The sequence below is a fragment of the Cyclopterus lumpus genome, chromosome 13, assembly GCF_009769545.1.
Source record: "Cyclopterus lumpus isolate fCycLum1 chromosome 13, fCycLum1.pri, whole genome shotgun sequence".
Classification (NCBI taxonomy): domain Eukaryota; kingdom Metazoa; phylum Chordata; class Actinopteri; order Perciformes; family Cyclopteridae; genus Cyclopterus; species Cyclopterus lumpus.
The window spans coordinates 16,431,943-16,452,026 of record NC_046978.1 but is presented as its reverse complement, the minus strand read 5'-3'; the positions used below and the strand labels follow the sequence as shown (position 1 = coordinate 16,452,026).

General features: G+C 42.8%; 2 protein-coding genes across 2 annotated transcripts; one reads left to right on the top strand and one right to left on the bottom strand.

Annotated features, from left to right (window-relative positions):
* Nucleotides 1-538: 538 nt before the first annotated feature.
* LOC117741086 (von Willebrand factor A domain-containing protein 5A-like) lies at nucleotides 539-7,837 on the bottom strand. The gene is given in 19 exon segments (XM_034547794.1): nucleotides 539-618; nucleotides 716-839; nucleotides 1,011-1,211; nucleotides 2,345-2,361; nucleotides 4,094-4,380; nucleotides 4,751-4,848; nucleotides 4,949-5,113; nucleotides 5,206-5,320; nucleotides 5,408-5,487; nucleotides 5,700-5,844; nucleotides 5,944-6,063; nucleotides 6,137-6,210; nucleotides 6,212-6,290; nucleotides 6,429-6,532; nucleotides 6,615-6,796; nucleotides 6,938-7,046; nucleotides 7,048-7,161; nucleotides 7,244-7,446; nucleotides 7,755-7,837. Coding segments are annotated over 19 exon segments (2,343 nt in total). The 5' UTR covers nucleotides 7,801-7,837.
* Nucleotides 7,838-11,361: 3,524 nt separating this feature from the next.
* Nucleotides 11,362-19,536, top strand: vwa7 (von Willebrand factor A domain containing 7). The gene is made up of 16 exons (XM_034548220.1): nucleotides 11,362-11,601; nucleotides 11,736-11,969; nucleotides 12,969-13,065; nucleotides 13,860-13,994; nucleotides 14,139-14,334; nucleotides 14,426-14,595; nucleotides 15,958-16,070; nucleotides 16,159-16,275; nucleotides 16,662-16,883; nucleotides 17,220-17,352; nucleotides 17,534-17,686; nucleotides 17,795-17,887; nucleotides 17,981-18,267; nucleotides 18,405-18,541; nucleotides 18,702-18,861; nucleotides 18,991-19,536. Exons 1-16 carry the CDS (start codon nucleotides 11,362-11,364, stop codon nucleotides 19,534-19,536), a joined length of 3,033 nt encoding a protein of 1,010 aa, XP_034404111.1.
* Nucleotides 19,537-20,084: the final 548 nt, after the last annotated feature.

The following is a 20,084-nucleotide window of genomic DNA, read 5'->3' as shown; positions in this document are numbered from 1 at the left end:
ACATATTTTTTAATCTTTGGGTACCGTATTCACTTTTTACTCTATTGTTCCTTTCTCACAGCAACACACTCACAGTCACACACCTGTAATGTGTTCACTTTACAAGGATTAATTTTTAAGCAAAAACATCCCCCAGACTCAGCAGTAATTTAGGATATACCTTTCTGAAGCATTACAAAAAGGTACATAAAACACATCACAATTGAAGCAGGCAGTTCTTAACACTTTTTATAGTGTGGAGAGAAATGTCTGCTGACAGCTCGAGGTTTGATTTGCAAATCAGAGTTGGCTAAAGTTCATGTAAGCCCGATGTCACACATTATTTTGACTGAACAGTGAATGGAGGAGGTGTGAAGGGTTAAATTAGGCCATTAATGCTCATTTGGTTCAAAACTCGTTGAGTTTAATTTCCAGTTGTTTTAGACACAAGTTGACATGAAATGCACAATTTGATTTGAAGTCAACATTGTAGGATGGAGTGCAGCTGCTTCTGTGGACCAGAAGGGTCCTGAAGGAGAAGCGTACTTCAATGAAACGCTCAGAGCCCCAGGACGTCTTTCTGCACGGTGCAACCCAACAGAGCGTTTCCTGCGTCCACACACTCCGTCACACAGGAGGCTGAAAGAAAACACACAAAACAAGTCATCAGATTGTAACCAGCACTAACAATTACTGTTAAAAAACAACAGATTCAAAATGTATTTGTGTTTTTTACCTTTCTGAGCTTGGAGCCATGACACAGCCTTCATAGCCAGAAGCTCCCACTCTTCCTGAGCATCCATCTTGAAACCATGAAGCCAGATCAGAGCCAGAATGGTGGCCCACACTTCCTGGTTCACCTAATTCATCAAACAATAATAAACTAGATCAAAAAGAACACTGAATATATAGAAAAGAAGGACAAATCTGACTTCTTGACCACATAATAACAATATAGATTTGAAGTTAAGTTATATTTCACATGAAACACAAGTCCTATTATTAATCTATGTTATTATATTCTAACCCACCGATGCAGGCTTGGGCTTTTCCACCTCCTCGCTGGTCTTTCCCAGTGCAGCAGCCAGATCTGGATCCAGCACCCAGCAGCCAGACGCCTTCTGGAGGGAGACCAGCTGCAGCAAAGGGTCTCTGGGCGGCTGTTTGGGCAAAGACCTTTCTGAGGAGGAAAATTACAGTGAGAAATGAAGTAATCTTGTCGGATTAGCATACTCATATGTATTAGAAGCATTCCTTTCTTCTTCTTCTTTGTTTGCCTATTTGATACTGATGCATAGATATATGCAGTTAAACATATTTCGATGATTACTACACTTTCCATGTCACCGTGCCACTTTATATCTTTAAATCATTAGATTGCTTCCCATGTTGAATCTGGCTGTCTTCACCTTTATTGAATAATAAACATTATAGTTTTTTTCCTGTATATAATAGGTTTTCTAGTGCTGCTAAAAGAAAAAGCATTGTTAGTCTGACTACTACATACAATACATAGTACTTAGGCACAGCGGTGCGCTAAATGCTAACATCAGCGTGCTAAAGTGCTCACAATGACAATATTAAGCACTGAATGAAAATAAAATAATTATCCAATGTGCTACGATTCATCTCGAGGGAGACATGAATGTGTGTAGAAAATGTCTTGGCCTTCCATTCAAGTTGTTGTTACTTACCATCCGAAGAGCTACATGGAGACGCAGGAAACCTTGAATGACACATGACTTCAACAGAAAAAGAGACAGAACATTACACAAGGGCAATAACATTAAATACAAGGAACTTAAATTGTAAGACTAGGAAATCCTCAATGTATAAACCACATTACAAAGAAAATAAACAATTTAAATCATTAGGGGACACGGCTTCACATTAGAAAATAGACAGGTCGACACCAGGACGTTGTCCGGTCTGGGAGTCGTCTGTGTTTTTGTCTGAGAAATTCAACCAATTCATAGCATGTTTTCAGTTAGTCAAAGGTAATTGTAACATTTTGGTCGCCTAAAAATGTCTTTGTCAGTGTTCTGTCATACTTAGCTCCGCCCTCTGACGTCACTTCTGGTTGCAAAAAAACAAGATGGCGACAGCGTAAATGCCAAATTCAAGACTTCAAAACTGTCGTCCACGGACCAATGAGTGACGTCTCAGTGACTACGTCCATGGACAGTCCATAACAAAAACATACACTAGAACTTAGCAAAAATTAGCAATGTCTATATTGTTGAGAAAATAAAAAATATTATACACATTCCCTCCATGCACACGCACATTTGCTGCACTGTGCAATTGCAAGTTTCTATGTCAGTGACTACCAAACTGGAGCCAAAACATCTCCTATTGTTCGTACAGTATTTAACTTTAAAGCTGCAAAAAAAAGCAAGCAGAAAAATTGTGCTGCATAAATGTGTTTTTTTTGTTTTTGTTTGCATCCATTTAGTCCATTTATAGAAATACACAGAGGAGTGTCCCACTCCCATTCAGATTTGAGGCATGTACTTACGATCCATCTCAGAATAACAATAGTCCAACGAATCATCCGGCATCGTTTCACAGGTCGTCGACATCATCACTGTGAGATGACAAAAAAAGATGAAAAGACACAGGCCATGAGAATTACTAAACAAAAGATATCAACAAAAATGACTGGTCCTCTCAGCTTATTACAATGACTAAGAACAATGAGTTAAAAATATCTAAAAAGTTTAACTTTTTACATAGAAACAGATGAGCACTAAACAAATGCACGCTCTCATCTAATGGGGGATGTCAGTGTGACTATATAACAATACCTTACACTTATTAAAATAGAACTGAAAATGTGTACAGTGTTAATAAAAATATAAATATGAGAAGGGGCACGAGCAGGCCTCCAGGAAAACACTCGACAGTTGATCCTCCCTAACTTGCTGCACTGTGCAATCACATGTTTTTTATGTCAATGACTTCCAAAGCAAACTGGAGACAAAACCACTCGTACTTTACGTTCAGGTTATTCACTAAATCAACTCATAAGCAAGTAGAGGCAATTCTGCCACTTTGATTCAGCTTTGGAGATTTTTACTTACTATTCACAGGAGAAGCATCACATAGAGCATACTGGCTGCCACAGGGCTTCCCCCCTTTGAGATGAAAAAAAAAAGTATACGGTCAAGATATGAGACAAGACAATAACTAAAACATTATCAACAACACTACTGGATTCTGACCTTATTACAGTGACTAACAACAAGCAGTTAAAATAGCTCAAAAGTTTAACTTTGTACATAGAAACAGATGAGCACTTAACAAATGCTCACTCTCATTTCCTAAACTAATTAATACAGTGATTTGTAGATGATCCATCATTTAATGTTAAAGAAGTTCATCAACATGCTTCTCTACATTATCCTTCAAGGTCACCTGTTATCTAGTAAGTAGAGGGTCACTGTAGTTTGTATTTTTCATGGAAACACTCACTGGCTGTCAATGACTACCAAAGCAAACTGGAGACAAAACTACTCGTACTTTACGTTCAGTTATTCACTAAATCAACTCATAAGCAAGTAGAGCAATTCTGACATTTTGTTTCAGCTTTGGAGATTTTTACTTACTATTCATCACAGGAACACTAACTGCCATCAGAGCATACTGGCTGCGCATACCACCGGGCTTCCCCCCTTTAAGATGAAAAAAAAAAGTATAAGGTCAAGATATGAGACAAGACAATAACTAAAACAATATCAACAAAAACTACTGGATTCTGACCTTATTACAATGACTACAACAAGCAGTTAAAATAGTTCAGATATTTTTACACACAAACACACTTGAGGGAGGGGGGGGGGATAAAGATCAGGACTGTCTGTGCTGACGTTGCGAGTTCGTGCCATGATGTCCGTGGACTTTCCTCCTTGTGTCGTCACTGAACTTTCCCTCGTGTCTTTGCTGACTTTTTTGTGTGGAGTATTTTCTTGGATTGTTTTGGGTTTGATGTTCGATCACCCGTGGACTAAGGGGACACTTTGAGTTTTTTGTGTTTCTTTTCCCAGAGACTTGTTGTGCTCAATAAACTACGCCGTGTGTTCGGCTAGAACTAAACCTTCCTGTTGTCGTGCGCTTGGGGTCAGAGACAAACCATAACAGGGTCACTGTAGTTTGTATTTTTCTTGGAAACACTCACTGAGTGTTGGAACATTTCTGCGCACCAGAGGTCCTTGAATAACTTCACTGTTGCCTTTGTTGACAGCGATGAAGGCAGTGAAGGCACTGCTCACTCCTGATTGGACGCTGAGCTCCACCACCTTCTTCTTCTTGTCTCCTCCATCTTCCTGTCCTCTCCGCTCTTTCTTCTCCATCTCCAGGGAGCGAATCAGAGTCCGAGCAGCCAACCTGTGGACGGTTAATCTGCAGAGAGGAGAGAGATGTTAACACATCGACACAGAGATGTACCAAATTATGATGACATACTAATTATGTATTTTAGGGTTCATGTATTGGAGAGAAATAATATAAAGCACTTTACGACATTGCGCCACTGCAGATATTCACAAGGTTTCTTTCATGGTCTTTGCAAAGTACTGCTAAAAAGTAATAAAACGTCTTAGTGTCATAACACTTATTTTTGACTAAATGATTAGATTTAAAGCTGTCTGCACATTCTGTGTCAGCCACTCAGCAGACCATTAATGCCATGCATCAGTGAACTTATCCAAATAATAAAATTAAACTCCACATGTGTAAGGACAGGACCCAATGCATAACAGTGCTGTTGTACCCAGTGTCCTCTGCAGGTTTGAGACTGAAGTGAAGCTGGTTCTGAGAGGGATGACCTGCCAGGCTGTACCTCACCGTCACACAGCCCTCTGAGGGCCTCTGAACCCTGAGAAAGCATCAGTGTTAGAAACCATTTGTAGCATCATAATTGACCTGAAATACATCTAACCAGAAAGTAATTTCACTGAGATGGTGCTGCTCCTACCTGTCCAGTGAGCTGGGCATAAACCAGTGACCTTTGACCCTGGAAAAGGGCTGTGATTGGTGGAGAGAGATCAATGACAGAAACTCCCTTTGGCAAATCCCATTTGACTGAGATGTCCTGCACAGCTGGTTGCAGAGCAAATCGCAGCGACTGCATCACCTGAGGAGCAAAAACATAATAAATATATTAATTCACATTTCTTATTGTATCGTCTGTCCTAATTGCATGTTTTATTAAATGTGAAGTCTTACTTTGGGTTGCATCCTGTCCGTCCCTGTGATGAACTGAGCGTGACCTCCTCCTTCCTTGGCCAACCCGTTGATGAGAGCAGAACTGGCCCCTTCCCCAATCCCAAAAGAGAAACACCTACAAGACAGTAGTTTGGTTTTTACACACACATTTGAACAATAGACATATTTTGTCAATTGTGTGTGTGTTTCCTTTTGTTTTCACCTGTGGGAACCTGAATTCTGCTTCACCAGATTGATCACGTCTTTGGTGTTCCCCACCTCTCCGTCAGTGAAGACAAATAGCTAGGGAGGAGAGTTTACACACCACTAAGTTACATAACATCACACCCAAAAATATACATGTGTTGAGTCATCCAAACCTTTCTATGAGAGCTGTGTGTGTTTGCTGTTTTAGTACCACAAGTACAACTATTCCCGACAAGAGATATTTGTACAACCTGTTAAACACGTATGCACGTGTGTGTGTGTGTGTCCGTGTGTGTGTGTGTAATTACTTGTTGAGGTTGACTGGGAATGCAGGGCTGGCTGTAAATGTGTTTGAGTGGCTTCAGAATCTCTGTTCCTCCCAGATTAGCTTTCATCTCCGCAACATTTTTCAGAGCTTCTTCCATGGTCTTCTGGTTGTACTCTACACTCTCACTGCCATCAGAAACACACACATGAACTCATGGAGCAATGAACACACACATGAACAAGAAGTGACAATACAGGCCATAAGAAATTGAGGGAGTGACTTACGGGAAGATGTGTTCATAACTGGACCCAAAGCTGTGGATGTTGAAATAGCAGCCCATTGGTAAGCTCTTCAACAGGAGCAGCAGAGTATCCTGAAGGGAGGAGAGAGAAGATGGTGAATGTCTCTGTGTGAGAGAGACACTACTATATGAATGATTTTATGGTAGAAAATAACACATTATTAATACCATGGCACTCTTTCATACGCGCTCCCTGCATACTGCCAGATCTATCCAATAAGAAGACAAACTCTCCACATGAAGCGACTGAAAGACATCACAGCCTGGGGGAACTCAGGGTACAGGCTCAGCATCATCACTGGATCCCCCATCAGAGTGCCTGAAGCACAGAGGAGAGAACACAAATCTGGCTTTTTATTATGTATTCCAACATATTTATCTCATCTGATTTTTTACATTTGGTTGAATGTAATGACCTTTTATTTGTCAAGTAACACCTTCACTAATGTCACTCACCAGGCTCAGAAAGAGGCCCGTCCTGCCTCCACCACAGCAGTGGGCTGGTGGGCATCTTTGTAATAAATCAGCAGTTCGACATCTCTGTCAAACTTGTGTCCTGCAGCCAACTTGACCTGCAGTTCACAAAACACTCATAAATATAATGATATATATCATGATGTATCCTCTCACAATCACCACTAGAACTCTACGTACCGTGGTCTGGGTTTGCTCTGTGTTGAGGTACTGAAGAGGGTCCAGGGGACAGTTGGACTCTACTTTAGAGACGGGACGAGGAGAGGACACTCGGGCAGAGAAAGACAGACTGTAGGGCACCAGAGAGGCTGGAACAGAGGTCACCTGAACAGAGGTCACCTGAACGTTGCCACCTTCACCACCTCCACTCCCTGTGAACAAGGTAAACATGTTCAAACCATCTTAGCCTTTGTCGCTAATAAAACCTTCTGTATGAACAGGATGTGGTGAGCTCTAGGTTGAAGCTTCAGGGCTCCTGATCAAGCTGTTGGCTGGTTTCCTACCCTGAGGTTGGTAGCGAGGGTTGAGCACAGCAGGCAGACAAAACCTCAGCCCGTCATCAGCCTGCACAGCCAGCTCAGTGACGTACTCCAGCCTGATGGAGGCGCTCTCTTCCTGGAGGCAGACTGCCCACACTCAGAGAGAATATATCTGGACTCTGCTCACTCTCCTCCAACAGGAAGGCCTGCTGACCGGAGCTCAGAGCATCGTCATACTCCTCACGGGCCTGAATCACAGAGGACACACGTGAGCAACATTCGCTGTGATGTAAAGCTCCTTTGTGAGGAAGTCGTTGCCGTCCAGCTCACCTCCTGCTTCTCCTTCACCTCGGCTACAATCTGCATCTGTCCAATCTGAGCACTGAAATGACAGACAGCAGCATCTCCAGGCAGAGGGAAGACAAACACGGCCTCTAGTGGTTTGTCCTCCTTGTTCTCATAGCTCAGAGTGGAGACCACTGTAGCCACATGGTCCCTCACCTCCAGCTCCACCTCCACGCTCTTCAGAGGAACTGACCGAGAAACACAAGGAAACCCAGTGAACACGGACCGTTTGAAAACTTCTTTGTGTTTTGTGGGTGACAATATTTGGTTTATAATATGTAATTAAAGTCCCCGAATGGCTAGATGTGCTCATTCACCTCTTGCATGAATGTGTACCTTGTATATTCAATATTAAAATATGTTCGTAAAAACCCCTTCCTGACGCTCACACACACAAACCTTCACCTGGACAAAACATACACAAGCCAATGTATTCACACACAATCATTCTTGCACGTGATGTATAAATTGTTCTTGTATTCAAACAGCTCTGTACCTGGTTCCTTATTGGCATTGAGCAGACCACAGCAGTTCACCATCATGACAGTTCAACAGGTTATACCTTTAAGGAAGTTAGAGCTGTAAAAGGGAGAACCACAATAAAGAATGGAAAAGGACATTAAACTCTGTTATGCTAACAAGCACTGCACCTGTTGCGACACCATGCATGTCCAGACCAATTTCTTGAAACTCTCTTTTCATTTATGAACGTTGGAATAAATAATTAGCCTTATATAAGTCTATTCATTATTGATATGACAAGTTATGCTTTCTTCACTTAAAACCTAAATACCTGTAGCCTCTACATATTTTTAATTTTATTTTTAAACCTGTTTGTTTTGTTATAAGAAATAATGGATCATTACTGTAAATGGAGATTTTGCATAAAACAAAAAAGTAGACATTTTAGACAACAGGAGCAAATGAAACAAAAATGTGTATAAAAGCGACATTTTGTTCTGATGTATAATACGATTGGTCCAAAATAACAAATGTGTAATCCAATCATGAAAACAATACCTCAGAAGTAAGTATCCTCTGCTGCCATGAGCATCCGGAGAGTGATGACACACCCCAAGCCACGCCTCCATTCCTTAAAAAGAAATGAGTGTGTAAAGCCTATTAAGAAATTAGGTACAATTTAAGGAATTTGAAGAAAAAGAATTTCTGAAAAGGTGAATGACCTTCATCATCAGTCAGATTTGTCAGATCTCAATTTGTATCCTCCCCTGGATGCGGATACGGTCGAGTAACAAGGTGAAGGCTTTTGTAGATGTGTCGTGGTGAAACTGAGGATCTATAGTGATAATTGTCTTAAATACACTATTCTTTATTTCCTGCCCAGAGGCTATGGATGTTAACTAGCTTGTAACTAACTCTCGGTACAGCTCGGATGCTGTGCTCTCCAATTAATAAAAAGATACCTCCTGCAGCATAACCAGGTTAGAGGAAGTATCAACACTAAAACAAACTGGGTGATGTGAACAGCAGGTGAACAGGAAACATTAGCTAACCTCACCCGCTGCCAGTAAATTATAGGCTTCACAGTAGTTACCCCACAGGATTCTCCCTCCAGGACTATAGGTCACACCCGTTGGAGTGACGTGCATTGCACACTGTCTTAATGTTGTTTCACCCATGACTCTCTAGGGCTTTTATTCAAGCCTCCCCCACTGATCTACTTTCACTTTCTGAATGAACAAGAAAACCCCTTTCGTGGTTTGAAAAAGGGGTTGCAAACACAACACACCATGAGCACAACACTTTGTCTCCGTTTCTCATCCACTCCTCAACCGAAAACAGGATGAAACATTTTTACGGTTTATTTTGTAATTTTATTTTTTATTATATCAGGTACGAACAGAAATTAAACGCTGACACAACAGAAGACCGACACCCAGTCATTCACCTCTCCTCTTCTTTCTTTTTTTCTTCACAACATTCGATCCAACGAACTGAAGTTCAGCAGTGTCCCGTAGCGTTGGCTAGCAACCCGATGGCCTTCTTTGCATTGTCATTAGAAACGTGGGGAACTAGGGAGACTGGAAGGGGGGGGGGGGGGGTTGCAGTTTTTTGGTTTTGTGATGAAAAGAGAGAGTGATGGGTGGAGGGCGGGGGAGTTGGGGAAAGCGCAAGTGGAACACCCTGGCCAGTAATGTATGCGGCCCTATTGTGGTGAATCAATGCACCGTGATATAATGGGGGGGTAAGGAGGGGTAAAAGGCTGTAGACGACATTTCTTCTGCCTCATGGCGTGCCCCCCAATGCACCCGAGCCCACTCAGTGTCAACCAGTCTCTTATCCCAGTTAAACAGTGCTTCTTCCGTTATTTTTCCTCAACCAAGGAGCTGACCAGAGGCAAGAGCCCCAAGGACAGACGAATGGGGAGACTCAGTTTTGCTACACAGACCGGATACTTTGTTCCTCTGCACACACAGGACTGTGATGTCTCTGCTTAGTGCTGTGGTGTCTGAACAAACTCAAAACCCCCCAAAAAGATAGTCTGCCATGATGAACTGAGGTGAGCACATCAGCATTTAATTTTGTGTAGAAATCTACAGCTTTAAGCAAAAGTTTGCAATTGCCTGTTAATATGCAAACCATATTTTAAAAGAATTCTATACAGCATGCACTCGTATTGTACTTAAAAAAAGGGGTCTGTACTTTCAGAGATGTTATTATTGCATAAAGGAGGAAGTTGTACAAGATAATATGCGGTCTCAGTTGGCTGATGGGCAAAACTCAGCAAAAGATGAGCAGTTATGTTAAAACATGTTAAAATATTTGTTTTATTAGAATCAGAATTGTTTAATTGCCAAGTACGTGGAACACGGGAGGAATTGGACTCTGTGAAAGGTGCATAACAATAAACATAGAATAAACAAGAACAATACAAATATAATAAAAACAATAAACAGTGCAATAATAGACAGATATGGTAAATAACAAACAGATACCAATACTTTAAAACAAGTATTTATCAATGACAATATAATAATAATAATATCAATATATATATGTATATAAATGATCAATGTACGCATGCCTGATAATGCATTACTCCTGGAGAATGAGTAAAAGGAGGTGTCTTTTTCAAGCAGAGGGAGCGGTTGTTTGTAGGCCTTGCACATTGTTTTGGTCTCGGCCTTGTGAAAGCACAGACTATGAGAACAAAACCAGAGTGTCTGAATAAAGATGACAGAGAACAATAGCAGCCTCTGGACAGACAATGCTGAGAAATGTGTGGGGAGGTTTTTCTTGAAGGGGGGGGGGGGGGGAGTTAAGGAGTGGGTGATGACACAAGGACACATGGATGACTGCCGCAAAATGATCAAATAAGTACTGATCACGCGACTGATCTCGTTAGAGTGTTGTTCAGTTCAGCTAAATGTCTTCATGATTGAGCTGCAACTTTTTTACAAAACAGGCAACAAGTAGGCTACTGCTTACATTTCTTTTAAATAAAGCATTTACTAATAAGCTAAAATAGGATTAATTCAAGCTGCCCGTGTCAATATTTTTGTATGAACGATGGATCGAGGGACTATGTGTAATGTGACAGGTGGTGTTTGTAATGATGAACCCAGAGATGATTATCACTTGACCCTGCAGCTCCTCTCATCTTCACAGAGCATTTTATCTCATTCTTTGGGGTTTTACCTTCCACAACTTTAACTATATGTTCTGTTTATTCTGGTGTTTTTATTTTAGCTGAAAACCACCGTCAGCAGCAGCTGATAAACTGGCTTTGTGGAGCAACTAGCTAGTGAACATGGAGACTTTAGAAGTTAAGGAGCGAGAAGTTGGAGGACACTAAAATAGAGCTAAAAGGAGAGTTAATATTGGACTTTATCAGGTGTCCAGAGACACAACTCCACTGAGCTGTAAATGGCAGTTGTTTGTCGCCAAATCAAAACAATTAGTTTTGTCGTGACTCGGATGTCGTAAATTATTGGTTCATTCTAAGCTATGCATTGCATTCTTCTGCCATCACTGGTGAGTGGCATTGAATTTGATACAGGGTATTTTGTATTGAAGGTGATGGCAAACGCCTCTGACTTATTTTCATTTCATGCAGGTAGATGTGACTTACTCACCGGGACATGACGTCACAGCACAGAGGAAGATTCTGGGACGGGAGCGGAAAGCCGGTGTTTACTCTGGCTTACGTTCTCCTCCTGGCGTTACCGTGCATGGGCTTCCTCCCCAACTTTTGGTCACGAGTGTTAACGCTGTCTTGGAACTCGCACACACACCAGCACATCACCGAGCAGGCCATTCTCAACGTCACCATGGAGACTCTGAGGGGCATCAAAAAATACCAGGGGAACGCAGAGGAACAGGTGAGCTGATGTCTACTTTACTATTGCATGAGAGCTTTATTGTGTTAACTAAAACAGTTTTAATTATGTTTTTCGAGCACATTTCATTAAAATGATTTTACAGAAATGAAAAAATCTGCCTGTGTCTCTCCCAGACCAGACTGGGCCGAGGCTTCTGGAGAGCTGTGGGAGAGGTGGTGAAGTCCAATGCGGCCATGGACTTCTTGAACTCCACCAGGTCCGACCCGGTGTACCACTTTGATTCAGAGCGCGTGGACAGCGCCATCGGGCTGCTGCGGCAGTTCTGGGCTCAGACTCTGCTCTCAGTACGAGCTAAAGAGTACCAAAGTGCTCGGCACAGCTTGGGCCAGCTATTTCACTCCCTGCAGGTACACAGCACTGTAAAAAAAATAATACAAAAAATAATAAATAATAAAGAGTCCACAGTGGAAGTTAATACCATGCTTCCAGTTTGTGGCCTCTTGTGGGAGCACAAAGGCTAATAAATGGCCATTGCTCAAAATAGGAAGCACAGGCATGTTGAAAACTGATAATAAAAGCTGCATTACTTCCTAACCCTGTCATTTAATAATTGTAGAACAATAGGCACTATTGTACACATTGTAATGTAATACAATAGTGTTTTGCAAATTCAATTCATTTTATTTTGTATAGCCCAATATCACAAATTACAAATTAGCCTCAGAGGGCTTTACAATCTGTACACATACGACATCCCTGACCTTTGACCTCACATCGGATCAGGAAAAAACTCCCCAAAAATAACCTTTGACAGGGAAAAAAGGGAAGAAACCTTCAGGAGAGCCACAGAGGAGGGTCCCTCTCCCCGGATGGACAGAAGCAATAGATGTCATATGTACAGAATGAACAGCGTTACAAAGTTACATAAACACATTACATGAATATGACAATGTATGAATGGAACTCCAATCCATGAAACAGAAGGAGGAACAGTTTGTAACACAGTATGTGATGTTTAACACTCAACACCATGAGTATTCTTGGTGGAAACCTTCCATGGGAATTAACAGGAATTTGCAGGACATATTGGGAATAATTTCATGTTTCCCTTGCCCAAATAAGAACAAATAGGTACTGTTTTTATGTTGAATTTGTTCAAAATTCCCAAGCTAACTTCCCATGGAAATTCTTCCAGAAATTGACCCTAAATGTTGAAACTCCATCTTTGAAGTATATTGTTAACAAAGAAAGATGGAGCCCTAATGAGGATTTTACTTTAAATATTCTGTGCCACACTGTTGCAACTTGTATGTTGCAACGGTTGAAATGTTGCCATGAAAATTAAATCAAAATGTGCTGACAAAAACGTAAGTAATGCTTTGCCTTTCAAATGTCTGTGACGCCAGGACTTCTACAGCCACAGTAACTGGGTGGAGATGGGCCAGCGCTTCATTTACCTCCACCTGCTGCAGCCGGAGGAGCCGGCCATCCCCGTGGCCGCCGGTAATTCTTCACATCTGTGTGCACACATAGCACATACCTGATTAATTGAGATGATGATTTGATTGTGGCCACTAAATAGCAGAAACTCTGACAAAAGGTGATAAATACTGTGGATGTTGACAGTGAAAAACAGGTGCGCAGGCAGGTGGATGATCAGCTGATGGGCGGAGGCCGGAGAACACTTAACCTAAACTGTAAAGTAACAATATTTGTAAATCAGCCAAACAGTCCCCGAAATTAATAAAAGATACATAACTTTCAGTTTAAGATAATTGTCATCACAGAAGACTAGGAGAATAAATAAAGTATTGTATAAAGTATTGCACAAAAGTTCAAAATAAAACCCAACAATCCGAGAGTTTGAGCTGCAACGATAAACTGATTAATCTGAACAGAAAATTAATCAGCATCTATTTAGTTCATTAATTGTTGAAGCCATTTTTTCACGTCCACATTCTCTGGATCCTGCTCAAACGTGACAACTTGTAAATGTCATGTTCACCATTTCTTATATTAAAATGCTGAGAAAATAGACTCTTCGATACAAAAAGATTATTGTCAGTTGCAGCACTAATCTGAAGTATATCCGAGATGTATGATGACTATCATGACTATATACTGTTCTATGTAAATCTTACATGTTATATCATACCAAAACCTCACATAGTGAACCTTATACAAAAGATACGGCCTTCAATCCCAACCCATACACCCAATGCCCAAACACACCCAATAGCAAAGTATTTGTATTTAAAAAAACAACACACTAACGCCCTCGTCCGGTCTGTCCACAGAAGAAACTCCCACCTGTATGGAGTGCTTCAGTGCCACCTGTCGGGACAACCTCCTGCCAAGAATGACCAACACACAGCGAGACACCCAGCTGCTCACCACTGGCTACTTCAACACTTTCCCTTCAAAACCTCACGGTATGTCAGTGAAACTTCAGCCACCCAATAGCTGGGGTCCTGCCAGATTAAAGCGAACGGATATATGTCCATATGGAATAGTGTGTAAATGTTGTTCCTTTTTTAAATAAGCTTAAAAATATATACGGCCCGTTTCTTTTTCAGGCAAATGTAGTCACGGAGGTATTCTGGACGGTAGCCGCTACATGGGAGCCAAAGGGGGCATCAACAAGGACAGCACCTCACCTCTCTTCTCCCCTCACCATTACCTCCACATGGAGGCCTCCAGATTAGCTATGGAGGCCACCTTGAGTGTACTGAGAGACATCAGAGACACTGTGGGCCGGAAGACCTTCCTCAGGTAGGCTTTGACAACTGTTATACAGGTCATTCTTGTTTAGTTCATTTTCTCGAGCGCATTTCTTGATTTGCTTCCACGCGTCCTTCGACAGGCTCTTCAGCGTGAAGCAGGTCCCTGCGTTGGTGTTTGTCATAGACACCACAGGCAGCATGTTTGAGGAGATCACTGCCGCTCGCTACCGGGCCCACTCCATCATCCAGAGCCGAGCCGGCAGCCCGGGGCAGCTGGGCACCTTTCTACTTGTGCCCTTCCATGACCCAGGTGAGAGCATAACTAATCATCTTACATGTTAAGCCTATAAGTACAGGTATAATGCAAGAGCTCAATGTGATACTAAGATCTGGTTCAAAGAAATGGTGCCTTTTTCACCTGACGACTACAAAGAGATGCACTAAGGGAACTGAAATGTATGCTTCCATTCTTTAAGTAAACAACACACATCCAAGTTCACAAGAACATAATTGGAATATCCGCTTTGAATGTGCCAGAAATTCCTTCATACTGAGGCCAAATAATGCAACCAAGTCCAACAAAATAAAATGGAATATATGTTAAAAAAAAGAATCACACTCACCACGCCTAGTGTTAGGAAATGGTAATGCGGCCTTGACTTTATTTCCAGTCCTAAATAGTTATTTTCCTCACATCTCATTGATTTCCTCGTTTACTCCAAGGAGAGGTTCAACCATAACAATTAACTAAATGCCCCGCCACCCCCAAACTAAAGGCTAGCTGGCTGCAACATTACCCTCCATATAACTCCACAAACATTTTTCTTTCTCGCCAACCCCAAACAATTCTCCTCCCTTTGTCGCCCCCAGGCCACGCCCCCTTACACCTGAGATCCTGGAGGAAACAGATCACCTGACCAGTGTTAGCGATGTGAGAGAATATACATGTTCTGCGTCTGCAGCATTGATCAAACTTTTTTTTTTATAGTTATAGAAGTATAATGCTAAATATGTGCAGTACTCTTATAGAATAAATCTTAATTATACAGAATATATGTATATGCTTGAGACAGTAGAGGGATCCTGCTACAACGTGACCATGTTAGCACAAATTCAGGTACATAAAGAAATGAGTTTGACACTGCGTTCAGCCTTTTGTGCTAAGCTAAGTGGCTACTGGCTGTAGCTACATATGAGTGTTCATTATATCATCTAACTTTTGGCAAGAGATAGCGAACAAGTGTATTTACCGAAATATAGATTCTTTTTTTTTTGCAATTACATTAAGATTCAACAATTAAAAAAGTTAAATGTGATGTTTAAAACCCTGAAAGATCTGCTGTTATTTCAGTTTAAAAAGACATCAGTTGTTGCTTGTAATGGACGCTTTTCTAGTCTTTCGACCAATCAAAGCGCTTTAACACTACATGACATCATTCACCCACTGATGGGAGGGGCTAAGGTTCCACCTGCGCATCAGCAGTTACAAACATACACACACAGTAGGCACAGCTACAATAGCAACTTTGGGGTTAAGTGTCTCGCCCATGGACACATCGACATGGGCTAGCGGAGCCGGGGAATCGAACCGCCGATCCTCTGATTGAAGGACGACCCGGCTCACCACTGAGCCACAGTCGCCCTAACATTTCTATCTCCGTGTGCTCTGCAGAGATAGGGCCGGTCTACGAGACAGATGACCCAAATCAGTTCATGCAGCACATGGAGAACCTGATGGCGCTGGGAGGAGGAGACGAACCAGAGATGTGTCTCTCTGCCGTCCAGGTACATTTAGATTGCTGTGTCTTTGGTGGTCGGGTGTGTGAACACACATGTACGGTAGCTAATTTCCCATCTTGCTGTGTGTTTTCAGCTGGCACTCACTCACAGTCCACCCCTATCAGAGATCTTTGTATTCACCGATGCTTCCCCTAAAGACGCCCACTTGTTTGACGTGGTGAAGGCCCTCGCACTGGAGAAACAGAGCAAAGTAGGACTTAATTTCTCTCTTTTAAAAGTGTTGTTATCGTCACTGTTGCACACATGCAGTTGCAATTTATGGGGGCATTTTCAGATTCTCAGCTGTAAATCATACATCTGATTAAACACATTTGACAAATTCATGAATGTAAAAGAAATTGAAGAACTTATCCAAGTTTGCAGTTACATGGTCACACTGCTTCAAACTAGTGAAGCAGCGTTACATACAGTATATAGTATTTTAAGATGAATGTGTTCCTGTTATTAACTTATTGAGTATGCCCCTCTTGTGTCTTATACTGTTCATTTATTGTGGAGAGAGACTGCAATCAAGCAAGTCCTCACATATTCTCTCCGCTCAACCATCTGTCATGTTATGGGCTGATTTTCCCACAGGTGACCTTTCTCCTCACTGAAGACCCCAACTATACATCGGAGAGCAGAGGGAGGAAGAGGAGGAAGAAGAGGAGGAGGAGGAGAAGGGAACTGTTGTCCCCTGATCGTTTCTCTCTCTACTCTTCCCTGTCCTCCCTGTCAGGAGGAATGACCATATTCACCACCAACTCTGACATCCGCAGTGTCTCTGCCATCGTAGAGGACAACACAGCCGTCGACAAGGTACGGCAGCAACTTCCTTTTGCTCAACGAAATCCAATGAATTCCTAAAACTAAGACAACTTTGTTTTTCTCTTGTGGCCTCTCTTTCTCAATGCGTGCAAGTTCTCGTCAATGCGTGCTCACGTATATGTCTATTGTGAGAAGAGCAATTTATATAGTGAGGCTTTTAGCTTTTGTGCTGTAAAAAACGTCCTTGTGCAGCAGTTTAAAATGACGTGGACGAGAGCAAAGAGAGAGAGAGAGAGAGAGAGAGAGAGAGCTAAAAGGTTGCAGGCTTTAAACCCAAAACAATGAGCTGAACAAAAAAAGATTAGAGAATGTCTCCTCCCTGCCCAGGTGACCCTCCTCCATGTGGAAAGTGCCGGAGAGTTGATGTCCTCTCATTCTTTCAGAGTTGACGGCTCAGTGAAAGACGTCACACTACACGTCACTGGCCTCCTCACCGAGTGTGTCCTCACCAGCCCATCAGGTATAACTGCAGGGCGAAGCTGCATGTGTGTGTGTGTCTGTGTGTGTGTGTGTGTGTGTGTGTAAAGTGCAAGCCCACTTTGTGCTTGCTCATATAAAGTCCTACAATGCCGCTACTCTTCTTTGCATTTGATAATAAAAAAAAAACCAATCCCACTTGATCATTGTGCCCTTCTTGTTAGACCAAAGCCAGTCTCTGTTGAGCCAGCAAGGCCCTCTGGCAGAGTTGGAGCGCTTCGAGGGTCTGTACCGCATCAGCCTGCTGTCTCCCACACAGCCGGGCCAGTGGACGCTCCGAGCCAAGAGTGACGGACACCTCGCGTTCCATGTGATAGGTGAAAGAAGAAGAAAAAGAAAACCCTTGAGCAGTTGATTAACGGTGCATTCGCTCTTATTCAATTGTCCTTGTGCTGACAAATTTGTATGTTGATCTACACCCTCAGGTGACAGCAGTGTAGATTTCCTGTATTACTTTGCCACGGTAACCAACGAGACACACCCAGGTCTGGCTAGAGTGGAGGGTAGTCCAGTAGCAGGTAAGAGCTTTTTCTTTAAAAAAAAATATAATTAGGGATGTATCAGTGCAAGCAGGAATGCGTCGTCGACGTGCCTATAATGTGATTTCTTAGGAGTTCCTGCCTTTCTGGTGCTGGCTGTGACGGGCCTGGCTCCAGACGAGGAGGCGTCGTTCAGTCACGTGACGCTGCTGGGAGCTGACGGGGAAAGCCTCCAGCAGGTGAAGCTGAACTCCTCCTCCTCCTCCTCATCATCCTACTCTGTGGAGGAGCTGGTGGGACGGGTGGACTCCGTTCCCGTCAGCCCGTTCTGTGTTCGGCTGACGGGCCGAGACCGCAGAGGAAACAAGCTGGAGAGGGTTTCCGCAGAGATGGTTCAGCCCACTCGGGTTCAGATACAGGTAGTGATGAACAAGACATGGGCGCTGTCTCAGAATATGACTTTCCCTTGAGCCGATGGATTTCTTTTCACATCGGCGTACCTGAAATCAACTGGCTGTGATGATGTTTCATTGTTTACGTGTCACCTTCTCTGCAGGTGTTGTCTGTCCCCCGCCTGGTGCCCGGTCACAGCACAATGGTGGCCTTTGACATCCTGAACCACGGCCCGGCCCGACTCTTCAGTCTGACTGCCGATGACGACTGTGGATATCTTCACAAGAGAGGACCTCACAGGTAACGCAGAAAAAAACTAAAAAAAGAATTTGCTTAGGGAGAAGATTTAATTGTATATGACCCCCCTTTGCAATGATGCAGGATCATAGGAATGTGATATTACTACATTTCAAGCCCTTTTTGGCCTTGTGTTCTTTAAGTTTGAGTTTCTGACCCTCAGGTTCCATGTTGCAGAACAAGGGTCTGTCCGCGATCAGGTGGACCTCCTCACTCCTGCCACAGCTCGTTCAGGAGCCACTGTCACCCTAACACTCACTGTGCGTGCTCTTGACTCTCCGGACTCAAATTACGCCGTGACCTACTTGACTGTGATCCCCCCGGTGAGCATTAAGTGACATACTCACTTTAATTGTTTCATGCAGAGGTTTCCTGTTTGTTTGTTTGTTTGTTTTTTGTCCGTAATGATCTGAATTTGCTGCGTCTGACATCACTTAATCGTTCTCTTGCAGGATCCTGACACGTCCCCACCGTCCTGCTCTGCTGCACGAGTACAGTCCACGTGTCCTTCCGTTTGCAACGAGTCCAGCTGGAGCGCATCTCTGGTCGTGTCGGACAGGGGGCGCTCCGGCCTCGCTGCCCTCCAGCTACAGAGTGGTGAAGGCATCCTGACTTTATTCCACAGCCCCCCACCCACAGAGGACAGCCTGGCGGAGGACCAGCAACAGGCACACAGGGACAAGGCAACCAGTGGAGGCCACCACCACCACCACCACCATCACCACAAGGCCAGATTAGAGAACGGAGACCCACCTCTGAATATTTCTGAATGGGCACCCGGCTCATCTCAGCCGCTGTGGGCAAAGTACACGTCCAGCTGCTGCTCCGCTCAGGCTGAGCTGCTGGTGTGGGACGCGGCTGGAAACATGAAGCGCTGCCATCTAACATCTGGCCAGCAGCGGCGGATAAGAGACAAGAGCACAGAAACCAGTGGAGCTGGACGGATTACACTCACAGCAATGGTTTTCTCGTTGTTGCTGTGGTCTTTTCTGCTTTAGGTCGATGTGAAATCAAATGTTTTGCAGGTTAAATCTATGTGTTGATCACTGGATACCAGCAGCCCACACAGAGCTGCACAAAGGACAGATACAAAACACATTTAATCTGTGAAACATGAATGTCTTAATGGCTAATTCGTGCTTGCTACTGTAATTTGTAAAGAAGGTGCTGAATAAAGTGTTAATGATTGTATTATTACTGCCACTGTCTTGAATTATTTGCTGTTCTGGACATCTGATATCACAAAGACTACATTACAGCCATGAAGTGAATCATTTGGACATGACTTTGCAGAAAATAATAATGATTCTGGTGGACCTAAAGGAAAATAGTAAAAAGCAACGTTGGAAAATATCAACCATGCACGTGAGCACAGTGTGACTGTTACGGTCGATTGCATTCACCGCATACTTTAGTCACCAAGACAAAGTAAACATAAATACATTTTTGTACCTGACAGTTTATAGGATATAAAGGTATAATAATGTGTAACTGAAAATGAATGACTTTAGTTAGTAGAACTAACTTATCGCCCGAGTAAGTGAAA

Bases quoted from the DNA above. Each gene is read 5' to 3' on its own strand.
- vwa7 (XM_034548220.1), top strand. From the start codon at position 11,362: ATGACGTCACAGCACAGAGGAAGATTCTGGGACGGGAGCGGAAAGCCG. The intron at 16,884-17,219 runs GTACGGCAGCAA...CTCCCTGCCCAG, and splicing joins ACAACACAGCCGTCGACAAG to GTGACCCTCCTCCATGTGGA. The intron at 17,353-17,533 runs GTATAACTGCAG...CCTTCTTGTTAG, and splicing joins TGTCCTCACCAGCCCATCAG to ACCAAAGCCAGTCTCTGTTG.